Genomic DNA, 20,359 nt, shown 5'->3' with positions numbered 1-20,359 from the left:
CTAACTAGCATCATCCATCTTGATATATGAAAACAGGCTAGATCATAGAAAACATCTCAGATTAAAGCTCTTGAATTGGAAACATGACTAGAACTGACCTGTGACAACAGAATTTTTTTCTTCTTTTGAGAAGTCTAATTCAACTTTATGCACAGTTTCCATAGAACTTTTTTCATTAACTTCTAAAAAACTTCAATAGAACTATTTCCACTTCTTTTGGATACATAAGAAACCAGGGGTAAGAAAACCTCTCACTAAAAACGACATTTTGGCTTTACCCTATGTTTATTGCTGCTATGCAGCTACACAGCTCAGCAGTCTGTGAAGATGGCTGTGCAAGTTGGATCTCATTGCACAGTGCCATGTCCTCTCATGTCTCTTCAATTAAATTATCCTTCTGCCCTTTATTCTGCCAAGTCAATACAACCAGATGAAATATTTCTCAATTCTGGCAATGAACTTGTGATGTAGAGGAACCAAACATCTAAATAATTTATTCTCTAACCCTCAGCAGTAAATAATATTGTTATTCATTTTTCAAAGACTTGGTGTATCTGTTCAAGTCAACACCAAATTTCTGTCTACTAAATATATGTTTTTGACAGAAAATTGGAAAAGAAGTGATGCTATAAACACTTGGAATACACAAATCAAATACAAATATTAAAAATAAAGCCCTAACACATTGCTCATATTCTGCACAAAGTATTATAATAACAACATGGAATAGTATATGTAGCTGTAGCACTTTTCATGCCTTCCATCCAAAAACTGCAACTAAAAGTCATAATGTTTACTGGGTCTTTGCAATGCCCTGGCAATTCAGGCACCTTTATCTCAATGTTACAGGTCTTGGGAGAAAAAAAAAAAAAGACTAAAATGTGACTGGATTGCATTGTTTTGATATTCATATTAGGCATCTGCATCATAGAAGTGGGACTTTCTGGAGGCAAGAAAAGCAGAGCATTTTCAGGGACAAAGAAGAAACACAGCTGCTGTACCAGCATGGTGGCTACTTGTGTGCAGTTGTCAGAGCAGAAGGAGAAGGTCTGTGCCTTTTGCTCTCACTTCATGCAGTCCATTGCCAGTGTGCAGGCTCGATGGAGACTGGCCTTCTCTGCTGGTGCAGAAGCTTTCCCTCCCCTCTCCTGCTGGGTCCAAGGCAACGTAATCTGCCACTAGATGGGCTGCCCTGAATGACCTGTGCCCGAAACAGGTGACAGAGCTGCAGCCTGCACCACATGTGGGTTAAAGAAAACACAAACCTCACATTTTTCATAAAGACTAACATGTCAAAATACTGCTGCCACTTATGCTCTTCCTACCAAGAAGCTTGTGCATCAGCACATTAAACAGCCTGCTACTGAAACCTAGGGAAGAGATGTGTGCTGTGTTACTGAGAGCCACATAGGTCGTCAGAGCTCCAAGCTGGCGATCACTGCTTTGGAGAGAAATGCGCCCAGTTCAGGCGAAGCATTTATTTTTAAATGGCACCTGATGTCTGTCGGTGGCAGAGGTCTAATTCAGACTTCCTTGATCACTGTGGCTGGCACACTCCCAGGTACTGCATTATATTAACAAGGTTCATAAACTGTCAGAGATATAACTCATCCACTTAACTCTCTGCAATGAGGCACAGACTCTGAGGACATGGCCTTTCCGAGAATGTTCTCTCTTTGTAATTCGTCATTCCCCCGAAATGCCTCATGTGATATGATGTTACTGGAATCTTCAGCTAAAAGGTTCAATTTTTTTTTTTGGTCACACATATTGCAAAATGCAATCGTATGTATTCTGCCACCCCAAGCGGTGACTGGGATCTCTGCCATCAAACTATTTCCATTTGGAGCAAGGAGATCACTATTTTTGATGCTGAATAAACAAGAGAGTGATCCTCTGCCCTTAAGCAGAAGGTCTGTAAGGGGAAAGGTGCCTTTGACCATGGAATTCAATCTGTCATTCTGCTTGGAGCCTCTAGAGTGTAATCTGTCTTTGTAGCAGCCTGGGCTTCATGGGGCGAGATTCATTTAAACTCTCCAGTGGTTCTCTTTTGCAGGAAGGGTTTTCACAAAGCGCTTTGGCATTTGCTTTTTGAAGTCTGCTTAGCTGATTTTGCTGAATGAAAAAGGTAGCTCTGAAACATATCTTTTATTATAGTTTTCAAAGGTGGAAAAAGCCTGCAGTAGGTTAATGCTGAGAGGAAAAATAGCATTGAAACATTAGCTGAGTTCAGTTACTTTAAACATTAGACACCACAGGAAGAGGTTTTATTGACTTTGAAACCCCCCTGACACTTGATGCTGTTATATTGTGCACCTGGAGCAAAATGTTTGTGCTAAGCAATGCATTTCCTAGATGTGTGGATCCTAAGGAGATGGGATGATGTGGAGCACCCTCTGCATGCTGCTTTGTACTTTCACTGGGATACCTCTATTTCTTTACTCCAGAGCATGAGGCTTAAGGGAGTTATTCGGTTAAGATAAGTTCACTCTTCCTCATCTTCCTGATATGCATTGCCAGAGACAGAGGCTGTCCTGTCAGGTATCCTACCTTTCCTATTGTGCAGAGGCATGAACAGCCAAAGGCCTCAGGCAAATCCTCCATCTGACAGTCACCTTCCTGGCAACTCTGCTGCTGATGGCACTGTCAAAAAGATCTGTCAGTTCCTCTGCTGTTAGTCCACAATTCCCACTGATCTTCTGAATAACTATTCTGTATTTTGATAATCCATCAACATTCAGGTTTCATAAGTTCAAGCCCTATTCATCTTGATCACACTCTCTAGAGCTGTTCCTATGAATGCCTTATTTGTTTTTCTTTCTGTATGTTAAAGTAATGAGCCTGACTATTCAGGCTGCTGAAGGGCTGCTTCAGCTGAGCTGTGTACTTTGCATACCGTGCATCCATCTGCCTTGTCAGCACCACCATCACCAGCTGTTGTACGAACACTTTGATCAGAGCATTATTAGGCTGCTACAACATGACCACCGCTATGAAGTCAGTGCAGTGCAAAATCTGTCACGTTCCATGAAGTTTCCTGACCCTGTGACCATCATCAGAGCCTTCAAATAAACAGCAATTCATCAGGGAAAATAAGTATTATCACAGAGAAAGAGTTGGCTGTTACTGAAAAGTCTCTTACCTCTGATGAAATGTTCTGGCTCTTGTCAGTTGTGTGACAGCAATGATCTAATTTAATCTAACATGTGACGATGGAGAAGAGAAAATTACCTGTGCTTGCTTTCTGAAGTTTTGCTCTATACAGTGTTCATGGTTGGCCACAGTCCTGAGGAACTGGCAGTCACAACATATTATTCTCTTTCTCATCTATTACTCACGCTCTTCTGAATGTTTCTGTTTCCCAGATCCAAGGGCCCCATGTTCACACTCAAAGCATTGAAGTTTATTTGCCATATGGGTCCCTCAACATGGAGGGATATATTTTCACTGAACAGAAACACTCATATGTGTTTGTTTATCAGAAATTCAGAGCTCTCTTGTACCATCAAAATATTTTCCCCTATTCAATCTGCACAAATTTTAAATACGATTTTTTTTCCTACTGCTCCTCAAAAGAGTGAGCAGCATTGATAATCAACAGTCTCTTCTAACACAGTTCAATTTAAAATGCTAGACATTCATTTGGTGGGCTGCAAGGACTCTGTGGCTTTGTTAGATCTGCAGCATAAAGAGCCAATTTTTCTTATCCTATTCCTATGGCTGTCTGAAAAAGGTAACACACAGTTACACATAATGATAAGAAAAGCTATTGCTGCCAAAAGCAGTAAGATACCAAAAACCAGATGATTAAACCATTCCAAAGCTTTCCCAGAAGACAAGAGGAGACAACGGTCCAAAGTTTTTTTCATAGAAGTTGTCATGCTATAAAACCTTCAGAGCAAAGCCCACATAGAGACACATATGGACTTTTGCTTTGATAACCCATTCTTACTATTTACAGAAAAAACAAGGTGATGCATCTTTTAAAACTTTTCACTTAGTTTTTTGTTTAAGCTTCTTTTTTTTTTTCTGTTGCCAAGAGGACAGAGGCAGTTTGTCTTGTTTAAAAATAAATGGGATTGTTTTTTGCAGTCTAGATAGCTCTAATAGCTAAATAATTTTTATGTGAAGAGCAGGCACCACTACATACACTTGACCTCTGTCCAATCAAAACTCTGTTCTCAATGACAAGTTGGGCTACAGAGTTACACCATGAGAGGAAAGAAAGCAATAGACTTTTCCGTTTTCACTACTTCCCATACACTTGGAATGGATGGAATTAACAAAAATACGTAACCAAAGATCTCATCTGATATTAATGAAGTCAGAAAATGTAAAGTGGAGACAATTCCACAAAAGCAGAAAATTGAAAATTAAAATTTCTCCAGGTTTAACATATTTTTGGCATCACTAATGCCTTCAGCCTGCACTAAGCAATGCATGTTTGAGCTGCACTCAGTACCTGCTGAATGCAGGTGGAGAATTTCTTCCTGGCTTCTCAGCACCATCCTTGTTCTAAGCTGTCACCTGGCCATCAACACAGGTGAGCCTACTGTTACCTTCCCTTTGTCCAATGAGATGTGCCTGCCTCAGCTTCTTGAGGGAATACAGCAGAGTCCTGGCTGGGGCATTTCACCTGTGGGAGCAGGAATGTTAAGTTCATTGCTAAGTCTGAATCTACAAGATACTCCACAGCTCAATTATCACAGAGGTCAGCAGTAAGTGATCCCCAGCTCTACTTCATGTGAGCTGGTAGCCCCTGTATTTTAGGTTACCTTTCAAGTCTGAGGCAGGAAAAAAGGACATGCTACTCTTTAGCTGTGAGATGAAATCATGGAAAAGTGTCAAATATCATGTGGTTATCAAAGCATAAATCACTTAGAAATACCTAGGAAGAGTGAAGATTTGTAGAAAGTTTTAGGTCAAAATTGCAGAAAACTCTCACTAAAGTTTAAACTTTCTGGAAATTTGGGTCGAGCCAATGTCTGTAATACAGCTACAAAGCAGTAAGTAGCTCTTGCTTTCTACTGTTGTTAAAGGTTTGCACTGCTCTTTTCTGACAAGCCAGAGTGCTGTGGTTTTCAGTGCCCCTACAGTCTCTTCAATTGATCAGGTGCAGAAGCTTGCCAGGGAAGATGCTCAGGGAACCCTGAACAAGATAGAACCGCTCTCAAGCGCCCAGCAGCATTTCAAATAAAAGCTTTCTAGCAGGTCTTCATGGGGATCTTCAAATGCTTGTACAAAAAGGAAATCTCCAGAAAACTAAAGAGTCCACTGAGAAATAAAGGAAGATTTTATGTTAAGCACTTTCTAGACAGCTGATATAAAAAATTATGATGCGCTAGTTGAAATAAATGCAATTTTTATCACACTTCTCTTTTCCAATGTGCCTAGACTTATCTGAATTTATGATTCATGGTTTCACTGTGTCTGCTAAAAAATCCCCAAAACCAAAACCCTTTGGGGCTGAGTTTTCAGCTCAAGAAAGGAAAGAAAAGTAATTTGATGACTACACAGGCTAAGAAATTATCATTTTCTCTTGCTTTTAAATTTCATAAGTGCCCACTAGATATTATTTATTTATTGCAGAGAATAAAGCTACTTGGCCATAATAATGAAATATTCTTTCTGGACAGCGCATGGATTAGTTAATTCTGTAAAAGATTGACAGCAGAGCCACACAGTCTGCCTTCCCTATCAGGAATCTGTCCTTATACCAATAGTTTTCCTATTCGCTCCTTTGATGATGAAAGAGAGTTAAACTTGGAGGAATGACAGAGTTCTCATAATGTTAAATGTAAGCACAAATAAAAGCATACCTCAACAGAATAGTTTCCATGGAACACAGCTTGAGTTTTATATTAAACTCCAGCAATGATGTTCACTCACTGATGCAGCACTGCTGAAGGCAGTGAAATCATGCTTGAAAGGGTTTTTGTAGGGGGCAGCTTTAGAACCCCCATGACACTGACTTAAATCTAGAGATATTGAGAGAAAGGTCTCTGCCTCACCTTTCCTGCTAAATAATGAGTATGATTCTTCTGAGAATCAATACACTGAAAGCTTTCTAGACAGTAATGCTCCAGTTCTTCAGTTGCTCATAATGTGTGTGTGTGTGTGTATATATAGCAATATATCTCCAGACTCCAAAAATCCATTTTAAAGAAACATTGCCCCTTAAATACACAGCACTACAAAGGTTTTATATGTGCAGACCACTGTAAGCTTAAGAAATACGATTAATTTGCACATGGCTGGTCATATAACATCATGGCTTTGCAATATAGTATTCCCAGGGCCAGAATTACATCCATGCATTTCTGCCATATTATTGTTTGAGCTAGTCATATTTTGATTTTTCCTAAATCTGGTGCAATTTGCAGTGTATAGAAACATTCATCTCCATAAAAGAAGTGAGAAGAAACAGCAAAACTACAGTCCACATTTTGATCAATATGGATTCTGATGAAGTTTGATCACAGCACTTGACATTTTGAGCAAGTCTGGAAGTACACTCACAGAGACTCAGGATCCACCAAGAGTCTTTAATGGTGTAACGGGACATCGTTGATTTAGGCGGCAATATTCTATCTACTTTTTTGTTTGCCTTATATGGCTATGATAAGGCAATAAAATGCATTACCTTCATTTTGTAGTTTAATTTTATTACCAAAGTTTTAGTGGTTCTGTTTTATTGGTGATTTATTTTAGGCTTTTCCTCTCTTCTTTTTTTTTTTTGACAGAAGGAAAATGGTTTTATCAACATGCTTATAGGTTAAAAAACAAAAAAAAAAACAAAAAAAAAATAAATAAAGAACAAACAAAATTATCGTTTGAGATCACTGCTTATAAAATTAAGGTCATCAGATGCCGTCAAAGTACACCCAGGAAGCTGGTGCAGGCATGGGTAATGTGTCACTTTTAGAAAGAGCAGTATTCATTTATACTCTCATATGGATATATCAGGGAAAATTGTAAAGAGCAGATTTCTTCAAGGTGCAGAAAATGAGGTTCATAAAAATGTGCATTCACTAATCACTCTATGTATAAATGAGCAGGATTGTTGTTAATGGTTTCTTCTCCTCTAGAGGCCCATACTGCAGCATTAAAATGTGAGTGGGACAGATGTAGACACCTAATCCTGATGGGTCTGGGATCCAGAAATTATCTTCTGCTCATTACACCTATTTCTTTTTATCACTGCATGGTTTATAAAAAACAAAGCTCAGTTAATTAAAAAAAAATAGGTAGGGATACAAAGCAACAAGATTTTCAAGCTAACTTTCCCAGTTTTAAACTGATTTTCTGAGACAGTCAGGCACCTTCTCTTCTTTATCTCTGAAGACTCATTTCCTTCCTTCTCATGTAAGACAAAAATCTTTTGGAGGTACTGAATCAGGCAGATTCTGCTCTGTGTAATTCTCATACTGCACTGAGCACTGCTGTGTTTGAGGACTTTCCAGGAATGTATTACATGATGTGACTAAGTTCTGTTTTGGTTTCTTCTCTCATATCCTTCTCCAGGGTGAGGAGTTTTGTTTGGATTGGTTGGGGGCTTTGGGGTATTTTTCGTGATACAAAGCTATATTGTAGTGTGCTTTTGTTAGAGAGAATTGGTTAAAGGAGTGGATCTTGCACTGTAACAAAGGTGGTAAATTTTGGGAGACCTCTCCATCCACGTGGGAATTCATTAAAAATTTTAGTAGTCCCCAAGACATCTCTGCTAATTGCACAGATGAGCTGTACCCTTCTTATGGGAAGTCTTAGTCCACAGGGGAGGAAATATGTTCCTGATCTCTATCTTGGGGATCTCTGCAGTCACCCTGGGCTCAGGCCACTGAGTATCATCAAAATGAAAACTGCCACTTCTGGTTCTGAGCCTCAGCTCCCAGTGTGTGCCCACTGCTGCTGATGCAATTAGAAGATAAATCTTGAATGGCTGTCATTGTATCAGAACTGATAAATTGCCTAGTTTAAAAAAAAAAAAAAAAGGAGAGAAAGAAAAAATCTAATGTGAGATTCAAATAAGAACAAAATTATTATGTTTACCAAGCAAAGGGCTGGATAAATGTGGGAGAAGGGGAGGTTTCTTTTATGAACTCTGATTATCTCATGGGAAAAAAACCCTGACATTTGTACTTAGATCAGAACAATTTGAGCTTTAAGGCATTCTTTTAATCAACATGCTCATCTGATGAAATGCTGTAGGATTTGCTTATATATCAAAGGAGTTCCCTAGAGATTTCAGCAATGTAACTGAATACAATTAAAAGATCAGTTGTAAACACCATTTGTGATACAGTTTGTTTGCTGTGCTTTGTAAGATAAGTTCAGTTAATAACGCATGAACTTGTGGTGTTTAGAAGACAGTAAAGTATTGAACTGCAGTGCAAGAAAAGGATTACCATAGGCTGCTCGGGTGTAGGGGTACATTCTTACAGGAGCCTGCTGGAGATGCAACTATTCAGCTATCTTGGATCTGATGGTCTGTAAAAAGAGAACAGAGAAACTATTAAGCCAAGGTTCACATCCAAGAATGGAATCATTTATGAACAACCTTTCTGGGCCTAATTCGTTGCTGAATTAAACCTCAAGTAATGTCATTGAAGTCAATGGGGTTATGCAGGGCATAAGTCAGTGGAGCAAATTAGCCCTCTGTCTTGAAGCCAAGAAACAAGAGAAGAGTGATCCAATAAAGGAGAGATGAAATGCTGATATTAGCTGAATGCCACTTCTTGGTACAGTGCGTTCTTTGTGTCCGGAGGTGAATATTTCATCCTTCCCAGGTGTAAAATCTTCCCAGCAGCACTGTAAGGCAGATTTATAATAAATGACAAAATTAATGGTTTAGTTCCATTGTAATGCAGCTTCTGGGCTTCTGACAGGAATTTAAACTGTGAGCAGACAACACCTATGCTGACTTCAGTCTGATCTCCAAATCAAGTCTTGATCTCTTCAGGAAAGCTTTGAGGCTGACCTTTTATTTTTCCCCTTTTGCCATCTCTTACCCATATGGATATTAGAGGATAGAATTTGTGGATATAGGTAGTTTTCTGCATAGAAAGCTGACAGAAATTCAAGAAATATCTTTGTAAGAGCTGGAATAAACCTGGCATAGTCACTGCCTCAGGTCTGAAGGCACTATGAAATTGAATGGATTTGTTTACACTTAATTTATATGTGGGTAATATTAAGGGCTCTAAGAACCCACAGTATTGCAGTGATTGTACATACGCCTTGGATTAATGAAAAAAAATCCATTTTTACTAACAGCATTCATAATACATTGTCTCTCAAATTGCACTTCTTCTACTGTCCAACCCACTGATTACTCAAACTGAGGTTAAGATCATCATCTCCCTCAGCCAGAGATTATGGGGTTTGCACCGTTCACACCAAGCTCAGTCCTGGCTGAAGCCTCTAGGCGTTTTTATTATCCATATAAAGAATGAATTCCCAAAATGTACAGATGGGTTTGCAGCTCATGAAAATATCTCTGTGAGGTGGCCTGTGCAGAATAACACATCTTGGCAGCACAGATCACTTTTCACTGCACAGAGATCAAATAACTGGAATTCTTTTGACATCCTACCATGCAAACTTCAGTGATGAGCTGAAGGATGAAAAATGATGCATTGTAATGTAGTAGAGAAAACTCTCAGGACCTACATGTAAAGGAAGTTGTGTAAAGCAGGCAACATGTGACATGTGTTGCTGCTCCGGTATTTGTTCTTTTACTTCTGGTCTAACTTAGCAAAAACAGAACTTGTTAGAGGGACCAGCAGCTGACTCACATGATACTTGGCCTGTTGCATGGGTGATCTTGGCCATTTATTCCTTTTTTTTATTATCTTTTTTTCAGGTGGTATTTCAATAATTACTCCAGATTTTCATTTTTCTTTAAATCCCATTGCTTCTGTTTACAATTCAATTCTGGGTGTGCTCTGCAGAGAGGATTGAAGGGAACATGATACAATTTGCCAGCTGCTGTGTGAGATGCTGATGTAAACACATCCAGGGCTGTCCAAAGTTACTTGTCATGAGGCTTGGGGACTATTGCAGATATGGGAACAAGTTCCATTAGTCCACAGCCCTAATTTCAACCAATAAAATATCATTATAAAGCTGGTTTACAAGTGCAGTAAATTTGTCCTTGATTCAGTTTGCACAGTTCTGATTTTTAAAAAAGTTCTGCTAGAGGTCCAGGTTTTGTTGGATAGAAAATCTGATTTTGACAGAAATATTTACATTTTCAGTAGCTAAAAGCTCAACCATCCAAATACCCATTCACTTTTCTATCTGTTCAAAAATTAAAAAGAAGTCACCTAGGCATTGGAAAAAATTTGATCCATTTTTGGAAGTTTTATTGAAGGGTGTGTTTTTCAAGAAAGATGTAGAATTCCCCTATTTCTAATTAAAATTAATAAATTGTTGCAGAGAATTATCTTTACCACACCAAAGAAAGTCTGTTGAATTTTGTTATTTTTTCCAATTCTGTAGTTGCTTTTCTAAAGCCATCTCTTGTTTCTCTATGGTATCAGTCTTACATCTAACACTATTACATTTTGTTTCAGCTGGCAGGCTTCATCTATGCCTGTTATGTTGTGAAGTGTATTACTGAAGAAGAGGACAGCTGTAAGTACTAAAGCTTTATTACATACAAAACAAATGTGTTTTGGTTTTTTTTTTAATCACCTCTCCACTACCTTGGCTCTTGCTGACTTCAGCCTAAATGTCTTATTATACCATAGCCAGGCCATGTTTTCTGTCCATCCTTCTTGGTCCAAAATCTGGAAATGTCTGAGAAACAAAGGAGTCATGAAATACCAGTTGAAAATTACATATACCTTCTGGAAAGATCATTGCAACTCTTTATCTCACAACTTAGCTTAAGACATAAAACAAGCTTGTTGCTTTTTTGTTGGGTTTTTGTTTGTTTATTTGTTTTTAAAGGAAGAAAAAAAATCCCAATTAGTAAATACAAGCTTTTTTTTTTTTTTCCTTTTCTTTTTTTTTCTTTTTTTTTCCCCTTGCTCCAGGCTGTTATTAACTATTTTCAGGGTAATTGGTTACAACAGAGGTTATAGCTCTTTTGTCTTGGCATGTATGTTGTCTTGTAAAAGCACTTCTGGCAAAAAATAGCTTTAGATCATTGCAGGACCTTCATTTATGAGAGGTGAAACAGTGGAGCTTCTCTTGGTTCCTGCTGCTCTCAGGGTACAATTACAAGAAGTGAAATGGTTTCATATAGATATAGGCTTGTGTTTCTTCTGCTTATTTATATCAATAGAAGCCTTTTGAGAAAAATTTGCTCTTATTGTATGCTATAGAATCAAGCCATTTTTTTCTCTAACCTGGATTTTTTTAAAAAGGGCCACTGCAGCATTTCAGTACATCTTGGGATTCATACTAAAGCACTTTAGAAACAAGTATCAAAACTGCATGTAACTTTGATAAAATATACATGAATCCTAGGGAGAGCTCTGCAACAGGAAGCTAAAGGGTTTTTATTTGATTGAGAGCACTGCTAGGGCTGGCGGGGGTTCCTTTGTGTGTTCTCCTGCGTGGAAAATAGCTACAACCCTATAATCTATTGGCAATACAGTGTCACTGTGAACCATCAAGGGGAGATTTAATGCTGAAATCAAACCACCACACTTTGGAGGCCGTTTCGACTATGCTCATTTCAGTTGTCTTTGTGTTTCTGTGGAAGTGAGGAAGGTATAAAGAGTACAAAGGGTTTAGGACAGCTGTGTGGAGCAGGGGTATGTCACAAATAGACTTTTCTGTTCAGGGAAGTAAGGGAAGTACCCAGTCATATATACTTTCTTTCTCATAAATGCATTCATTATCCACAGAGCTGGAAGAGAGTTTTTGTTTGTCCCCCAAAATGAAATCCCACTCAATACTGTTCTGCCCCCTCTTCTAAGGGCTTAAATATTTTTTTTCACTCTTCTGTAGTGCTTCAGGGCATGATCTAAGTAAAAAGTGAGGAAGGGACTTGTGGCTTGGCTCACCAATCAAGCGCAGAAGTCAGAGCACATTTGAGAGACTTCTCCCATGGTTCATAAAGCAGCATTCCTGGCAGCAAAGTGCCATGGCCAATATGGTATTGTTTTCTTCTCTCTGCAGCAAGAGCTCCCTGTTGTTCAGCAGCCAGATTGTCATGCTTCTTTGAACATTTTCTTGCCATCACCTTGACTATTTTGTCATTACTTTTGTCATTTAGATTTCATTATTTCTTTGTTAGTACACCCCAGCCAGGTCTCCTCCTCCAGTCAAAGAGCATCTCACCCATCTGCCAGCACCTCTCTGAGGCACCAGGGTGAATCCTCACGCAGTGCAATGAAGCCAGCACAAGCTCAAGTGCTGCAACTTCCGCTCTGCTGAGGTTTGGGAGGTTGGCTGGCAAAAAAGGGAAAGGGAACTTCTGTGGCTGAGTTGTGCCAACAGTGTAATAATGCTCAGACTGGATCTGGCCCCTTGAAGTATCATAAAATTAAAACAGCTTTCATTTCTACTGAAAGGGCTCATGAAGTAGCAAGTAAGAATGATTCTAGTTCTCTCTCTGTTCAGACATCCACTCTGACAGCCAGGTCCCACAGTCTGCACAAATACCCCCTGCTTAGGCCTAATTTAAAATTCTTTTATTTCTTAGATGCATTTTCCCTCACCTTTTCCATCCATTTTGGCAACACATCCATCTATTGTGCTCTTCTGAGAAGTGTATCCCTTGTGGATGTCTTGTTATATAGTATTTGTACTCCAGAGGAAGGTGCCTAAATTTTACTTTCTCCACATTATCACAGATGGGGTCATCTCATGCAGACCAAGTGAATGCTAAAGAGAAAAGCTTTCAGAAAAAGTGGAATATGTCCCAGATTCATTACTAGAGCTTGCTGCAAAAGGTTTTTGATCAGAGATAGCTCCAGATCCCCTAGCTGGGTTTCTCTTTCCATAGGCTCTTCACATTTCCAGTCCCTCACCCCTGCCTGTTGCCAACTTTGGAGCAAACTCTGTGACAGGAGATTCCCCTCCTACTCACGGTGTACTCCCTCCTCCAAAGCTGTTAAGCATCTAGCATAGCAGAAAAAAGCTTTACTGTGCTACCCCCAGCCACTGCCTAGCATCCACACCTGATAAGGAGTGAGGCCAGGCTTGTGTTTCAAAGAAGTCTGGCAGCTGATGTTCCCGCTGTGTGCTAGTGATGTGAAAGATCAACTGTGAAAGATCCTCTGGTAAAAACAGTCACCAGAAAGCAACAACCACACTGCCCTGCTTTCCCAGCACCGAAGTAGTCCATGAAGAGTAACAGAGGGACATTTTCATCTTCTTACCCACCTCCATATTCACAGACATCACAGGAGAAATCTAGATCTCTGGCTTTCAGGACCACTCATGCCTATAAAAATGAGATGCCTTACAAATAGAGAGAACCATAAGGATAAATGTATTGGGTCATACCAAAGTGTCATTTAGCCACAAGTCCTTTCTGATGAGATAGAATCAAGAGAAAAAGTATTTTGCTTTTCACAACGGACGAAGTGAGCACCCATAAACTCAATTCCATTTCTTCTGCTTTTCTAATGGGCCATGGGAACAACAGCAGCCCAAAAGAGGATCAAAAGAGGCAGAAAAAATGAACCTGGTAGTACTGAGCAGCAAGGCCTAAGACTGGAGAAAAAGCCATGCAGTATCCAAGAGCCAAACATGGACATGTTCCAGATTTTAACCAGATGAAGATACTGACACTGCTCTGGAATATAGAAGGTGTCTATAGAAGGTGTGTCAGTTGGCACAGAGCCTCGACTGTAGAAACACAGTCAAGTTGCTCTTAAGCTGCTTCAGCCAAATTAGCTTTGCTCTCAGAGTAATTGGAACAAGCTGAAAGAATTACTATTTCCCTATTCTTTATGCAGATTTTATTAAGAGGCAAAATGAGTTAGGGTAGAATTAAGGAAACATTTCACTAAGATTAACTTGCTCTAACCTCACCAAAGGATTAGGAATGGAACAATACAGTGATCAAATCATGATCATAACTAGGACCAAATCAGCAAATCTGTAGGTTTTAAATACTCACACACCAAATAAATCCAGCTGCAGGCCCCCTATATCAAAGCTCAAGTCTGTGCTATCTTTCATGAGAATAATCTGCTTTGGGTTAATTCTGCACCAAGGATTAAAGAGGAAAATTGCTTTCACTCCTGGTACAGTCCCAGAAGTGCTCTAACACTGGGTGCACCAGACTCGAACTGCAACACCCATGTCCAAGGGGCAGACAAGAGCAGCTCTTCCATGGCTGCTTCTCTCAGGGGAGGTTTGACACTCCCAAACATTTTCCCTGTGGCTGCATAGGTTGAAGTGCCTCAAGTCTTTTTCTGGGAAAGACTAGGCAGAATGGGTCCCCAGCAGCACTGCCACCAACTCCACACTCTCCTCTCCACCACTACCATTGGAATGCCAAAGCCATTTCCATTCTTACCTCATTAGCATTATTAGCTGCAGCAACTAAAAATAAAACATGAAAATGTCAGCAACAGCCTTTACTTGGAGGCATTCAATGACTGTGAACTTAGTGGAGCTTCTCATTTGTCTCCCAAAATCATTTTAGACCTACATTTTTTAAAGGCTGTGCATTATTTTTAATAACATTGAAATGTTCCTTTAATGTGCATTTGCTCACTAGCAATTTGGCTCCCTGCTATAAGCTGCTACTGCCTTACTAAAAGAAAATTCAATGTATTTTTGAAAACTTCATTAACTATCTAGGCATTTTTCCGGAAACACTGGAATATAAGCAGTCATGCAGCATCCTCTAAGGGCTTTTTGTCTCTAAGCAATTAAGAAAGAAACCTGGGTTGCAATGGGAATTCTGCACTCACCTTACAGATTCTGTTGAGGGTAAGGAGACTTGCTTATTATTAGAGGGATAGCTTTGACTAGGAATGAACCCCAGCTAAGAGAAAATCTCTAATTTAGTCTGTCTCAGAGTAAAATCCTAACCTAGAAGGCTCTCTTGCTGACCCAGAGAGAAAGCAGAAATAGCATTTACCTACTATTAGGCAGTGGCAAGGCAATCAGAGAACAAATATGGCTCCTCTGAATGTTCTCTTGTGTACCATGAGATACAACCTTTGCACCATCTAATGCTAGCAGGTATCCAACCTGCACATACACTTTCTTCTTTTCTCCTGACATTGCTTCCAGTTAAACTGCAAAGCAAAAGAAATTGAAACTTTGTCCGGAAGATTTTTGCTGCATATTCCCTGGAACCCTGCTATTGGGGAAGACTTGGCATAGAAGTAAATCTCTATATAACCTTTTAAAATTATTTCACTCCTCCCCCTCCAATAAAAATTTGTGTTAAAGACTCCATTTGAATTACTGAAAATATTCAGCAAGACAGCAATACTCTAGATAGGAAATATCTTCTGGTGAGCAATATGGTATTATGTGCCAATAAACTTAGTGTTGAACAATAATCCACTCTGGGATCCTAGGCCTGACTTGGGAAGTAAAAAAGTGATGACAAAGATTTTCTTCTAAAAGGCAATATTAAATTCATTATATGTGAGAAATGTGAAATTTTGGCATGCATATGGGATAGATAGAAAAACATTTTTTTTTTTATCTCTGTTACAGGCAGGCTTCCACCTTTGGGCAGGTTGTTTAAACTCTCCATACTTCTTTTTCCCCATATTTAAAATGGGAAATAATGAGAGGGACAAACTCACAGGTGTGTTGCTTCATAACTTTGAGCTTCTGGGATGAAAGGCACTATTGAAGTGCAGAATATGCTCAGGTATTGCTTTATTTCTGTGCCAAATGCTTTTCACAATCTGCTTAGCGAGACATTACAGAGAAATAATACCTCAGCTTCCATTCCTGCTTAAAAATTCTCTAAAACAAAGAGAAAGATAAACTGGTAGCAAACTCTGAGTAATAATTTTACTTCTTTGTTTCTCATCCCAAGTTTTTGGTTCCCAGAAATTCTTGACAGTAATTTGCTGTTCATGGACTTCTTTAGCCGCAAGAGGTCTAGCTGTACTTAGTTTCCCCCAGTGGTCTTTTCTTCTTGGAAGTGTCCAACTTTTCTCCTCCTGAGAGGAGATACCTCAGCTATATCCTTTGTTAGTTTTGCACCTACCATTTGTGTAGTGTGTCCTGAGTCTTTCTCTGGAAAACACCAGTGATTCAGTGAATCCATCTTCACTTTTTTCATGCTGTCACAGGCAGCATCCATCTCACACTCCTACAGCCACATGTAGGTAGGCCTTTAGCTTAAAGCAACAATCAAGATTTCCCCCACAGTCAGTGGAGGCAGGGACATAACCCCAAAGAGCAATCTGCCCTGTCTGCCACTTCTCTCACAACAGGGGGAATCACTGCTCTAACTTGTGTGGTTCTGCTGGGGACAGCCTAGACAGCCTGCAGAGACAGCACAGCAACAAAGAGTAATAGGAACAAATAAAAGCCCATATTTAAAACACGGTTATTCTCCAAATTGTTGAACAGGTCATTGTGAATGGGAAAGCAAGGAATACTCTACAAATTTTAAGCTTCAGCTTGTTTTTGCTCAGCTGTGCTCTTCAATTCACAGCCTGCAGCTCAATTAGAAGCTTTTAATTTACTTGTTTCATTTAGTGTGGTGACTGCTGCATGAACTAAGTAAACCAGAGGGAGGAAAATGGGATGCCTTTGGCTGTCAGAATTCTGATAGAAGTGTGAAGGGAGAGAAGCCTTTGAAATCCCAAGGTGCTACTTCATGTTTTTCATCCTTAAGGACAGCTGCCTTGCAGAGCCATGGCACCACCAGGAACATTTAGGAAATTCCCTGAGATGCCTGTACAACATCAATCTATTGCACATATCACTAGCTGGTTCCTGTGTTATTATTTCCAGTCATGTCCTGTCTTGGAGGGGGCCCCTCACAGAGCAGAAGGCTGGTGTTGAGCATCTCGTTCTCCTCGGCGCAGAGCACAGGCAATCTTTGTCCCCTAAGGTGTGCTCGCTGCTTCCAAGGCACAGGCTGGAAACGTCTGAGCTGCAGAGGCTGAAGCACAGAGGAACAAGTTTATGGCAGGAAGATATGACAAGTGAAACCGGCTGCATTTGAGATGCAAATGGACCTGAGCAGTCCAAGGTGTCACAGGGCTTGGCAGACATTACACAGCCTGCTCTGTGATCATTTGGCACAGCGCTGCAGAGAGAAACAAACTTAAAAGCTCTGAGGAGGTGCAGTTTGTTTAAATAATAGCAAGTAATTAGTCTGAAGACAAAATCAGTGATGGCATTTTATAATTACAATTAATTTAAAGGTTAATTTCCTTTGGTGCTAAAATCTTATTTAAAACATTTACCAGGAAGGGAAATTAGGATGTTACTATCTAGATGCATAGAATGCTTCTGGGAATCCATGCCTATTATCACTAGAAAATTAGGTTAGACTCAAACTGGGAATTTCAATTCATTTTAGTGTATAATAGACGGTGGTCAGGGCCTTGAGTCAGAAGGGTTGCTTAGGGTATACTGTATGATTTGCATTTTCTTTGTTTCTGGGATTAATTGCAAATGTTTCCAACAAAAGGGCTGGGTTTATACATGAACAAGCTTGACATGAAAAGAAAATTGGTTATGGATTGCTGGCTTCGTAACTAATGAAGTTGATGTTCAATGAATTCCTAGGAGACAAGGTTGTGGTATGAGACAAATATATAAATAAAATCACACGAGGGAAAATGGTGGCATTGCTGGCTTCATCTATGATAATTTCTTTTCTCCCTCGCTTGTCTTCCCTGCCACTCCCCTTGCATCCATCACCACCTCCTGTGGGGATTGTCAACCCCAAGTTTAAAAATGTCTAAATAACATAAAGTAAAGCTTGAAGGAAGTAACATTTCCATTCTAGCAGCTCATCACAAATGCAATACTGCTTGATAAAATCAACGCATTGTAACAGCCAGGGAAATATACTTACCTTACATAATTTTTTTAGCTATAAACCACACAATATTTATCTATTCAAGAATGACATTGCAGAAGTGTTGGAAAAGATTTGCACATGACAAAATTGCTAAGATCTGTGTTTTTTAAGAAGGATGCATTTCATACCAAACCATTGTGAAAATATTACTTGTCATTAATTATTTGTTTCAGGAGAGGAACACAAAGGCATTCAGACCATGAAACAATGTCCCAGGCAGTTGTGTCATGGTTCTGATAACAAAGGCTACAGATCATTTGAAGTGATGCTCAGGTTGTTGATGCAACTGGATAGGGTGTGGTTTTCCTGGACATGGAAATGTTTTGACATTGAAGAAGAGACAAAGCTCATATTCGAAATCAGGAAAAAATTAGCAAAATCTGAGCCTCTCAACAAGCTGAAAATTGCATGCAAAAATACTTTCAGCCATGTTTTGTATTGGTGCTGGTGAAAGACTCCATTTCAACCTCAGTCCTTTCCTGCTACTTTGCACTGAACATAGAGGGCTGTCTTTGAAAGGAGGCACTCCAATATGGAGCATCTCCTCCTTCATCCCCTGAGGCAGAGGAGAGGCAGCTTGGATCCCAAAGAGGAACAGCCTGCAGGTGGCCATTTGGGGCTGCTGCCACCCTTCCTCACCCTGGTGTCCCAGCCTTCAAGGGCAGCTGGCTGCCTTCTTAAAGTTTCAGCCAATATTAGTGGGTAGAGCACAGCAGGTCTTGGCCTTCCAATCTCACTCCAGGTGACAGGTAGCAGAGCCTTAGAGAGGAATGGTGATGAGCTGCTGTGGGTGGACCAGACTAATTAATTATTTCCAGTGGCCCTGAGAAGGACACCTGCCCACAGCCTTAGTGTCCTTCCTGCTGAGACAGTCAGTGTGAGCTCCTTGCAGTTTCCAACATGCCATGAACATATCTTTATACTAAATTATTTTTATCAGCATGACTCCTGTTAAAGTTTTTCCTTATTGCTTTTCCTTTCAAATATCTAGATAGGTCTTCATTAGCTTTGGATTGTTAACTTTCATAGATTTGGGCCTTGATTCTCCACTTTGTTGCACCTACTAATGACTCTTTTTCTAATTTATAAGTGTGGCAGTCACACTTGGGGGCCACTGCCCCAGGCATTTTCTTTCTCCTGCTTTTTTTTTCTTTTTCTTCTCTTTATTGCTTGCCCCTAGCAGTGATCTGGCTAAGAACAATTTTTCTAATGACTCATTTGATAACTTCTACAATAATTCAGTCTACCACACATTTAATTCTTAGAACGATTTGTCAGTCAAGAACTGTATTGCAGGGCTATAATTTTTTGCTCAGCACTTAGGGATGAAAATTTGAAAGCAAACAGCTATTATCCAGCAATGCAAAGGTCTGTCCAGTTTAGAAAAATAATACATTGTTCATACTATTATTGTTCTCAGCTTATTATCATTCTTTTGTTCTCTTAGCTGAATGGAGGTCTTTTACAAATCCTTTCTTTACTGAGCATCAGACAAGCCCCACTGCAAATTTGATGACAATCCTTTCAAAGCCTTGCAGAGGTCAGGCAGCAAGCCCTTTCTTCCCAGGTGTACAGGCTGACAGGTGGCTTGCTGTATTGGTCAGGTATAAAAGGCAGTGCTGACCATTTCAGTCCGGTGCTGACCATTTCTCATTGCTGCAGCTATGCTCCAGTTATTTCTTCCTGCCCTTTGGTGCTTATTCCTGCCTTATCCCTGCTCCCAGTTTCTGCCTTCAGCTACTGAAGACTTGCTCTTGCCTCCCAGCCCTTGCTTGGTTATTCCTGATTACTTTCATCCTGGCTCCTGTCTGGACCAAGGACCTTGGTTCCCACCCTCTCGACATGGTTCCCCCTGCTGGCCGGCCCTGGCTTGCAGAGGCCTTGCTCCAGAGCATGGTCCTCCTCATGTCATGGTCCTCCTCATGTCATGGTCCAAGTGTCTGCTACCGACCAGATGCCTTCTCCACCTGCGAGTCTGAGACAAAAGTGGCTTGTCTAATTTCTGGACCCACAGCACCATTCATCTTGGTATTTTCTCCTGGGTATAACCATGAGTTGGATTCACCTGGAAAACAATATCTGCAATACCCGTTGCATCCTAATTATAGGGAGCAACAGGCAGAGATCCCTGCTTGTATTTCTGTGAGGGCAGAAACACCATATCACGTTTATTAGACTTCACAAACCTGAGTACCTCCCTAGTCTTACATCCTGTTTCAGAAGGTCTGATCAAAGACTCAGCCAGGGGATCAGCAGAAACAGAGACAGAAGATGCTGCCTTATACCAACAAGAAATGTGATAAGAGGAAAAGAAAGTGGAGGACAAGGCCCTGTGAAGCAAAAAATTACTGAATGATTTTGATCATTATACTA

The 20,359-nt window shown here is 40.0% G+C and overlaps 1 protein-coding gene across 2 annotated transcripts in view; it reads left to right on the top strand.

Annotated features, from left to right (window-relative positions):
• The window catches only part of NKAIN2 (sodium/potassium transporting ATPase interacting 2), a gene marked incomplete at both ends in the record, with an annotated part of 534,677 nt that overhangs the window by 497,915 nt on the left and 16,403 nt on the right, over positions 1 to 20,359 (top strand). For both annotated transcript variants that reach the window (XM_083857719.1, XM_083857720.1), the window contains one exon: positions 10,575 to 10,635. In XM_083857719.1, coding sequence (XP_083713845.1) covers positions 10,575 to 10,635 — 61 coding nt within the window. The remainder of the gene's footprint in view (positions 1 to 10,574; positions 10,636 to 20,359) is intronic.

This window comes from Zosterops lateralis (genome assembly GCF_965231275.1).
Source record: "Zosterops lateralis genome assembly, chromosome: 3".
Taxonomy (NCBI): Eukaryota; Metazoa; Chordata; class Aves; order Passeriformes; family Zosteropidae; genus Zosterops; species Zosterops lateralis.
The sequence above is the reverse complement of the archived record's forward strand: the minus strand, read 5'-3'. Positions and strand labels throughout refer to the sequence as shown.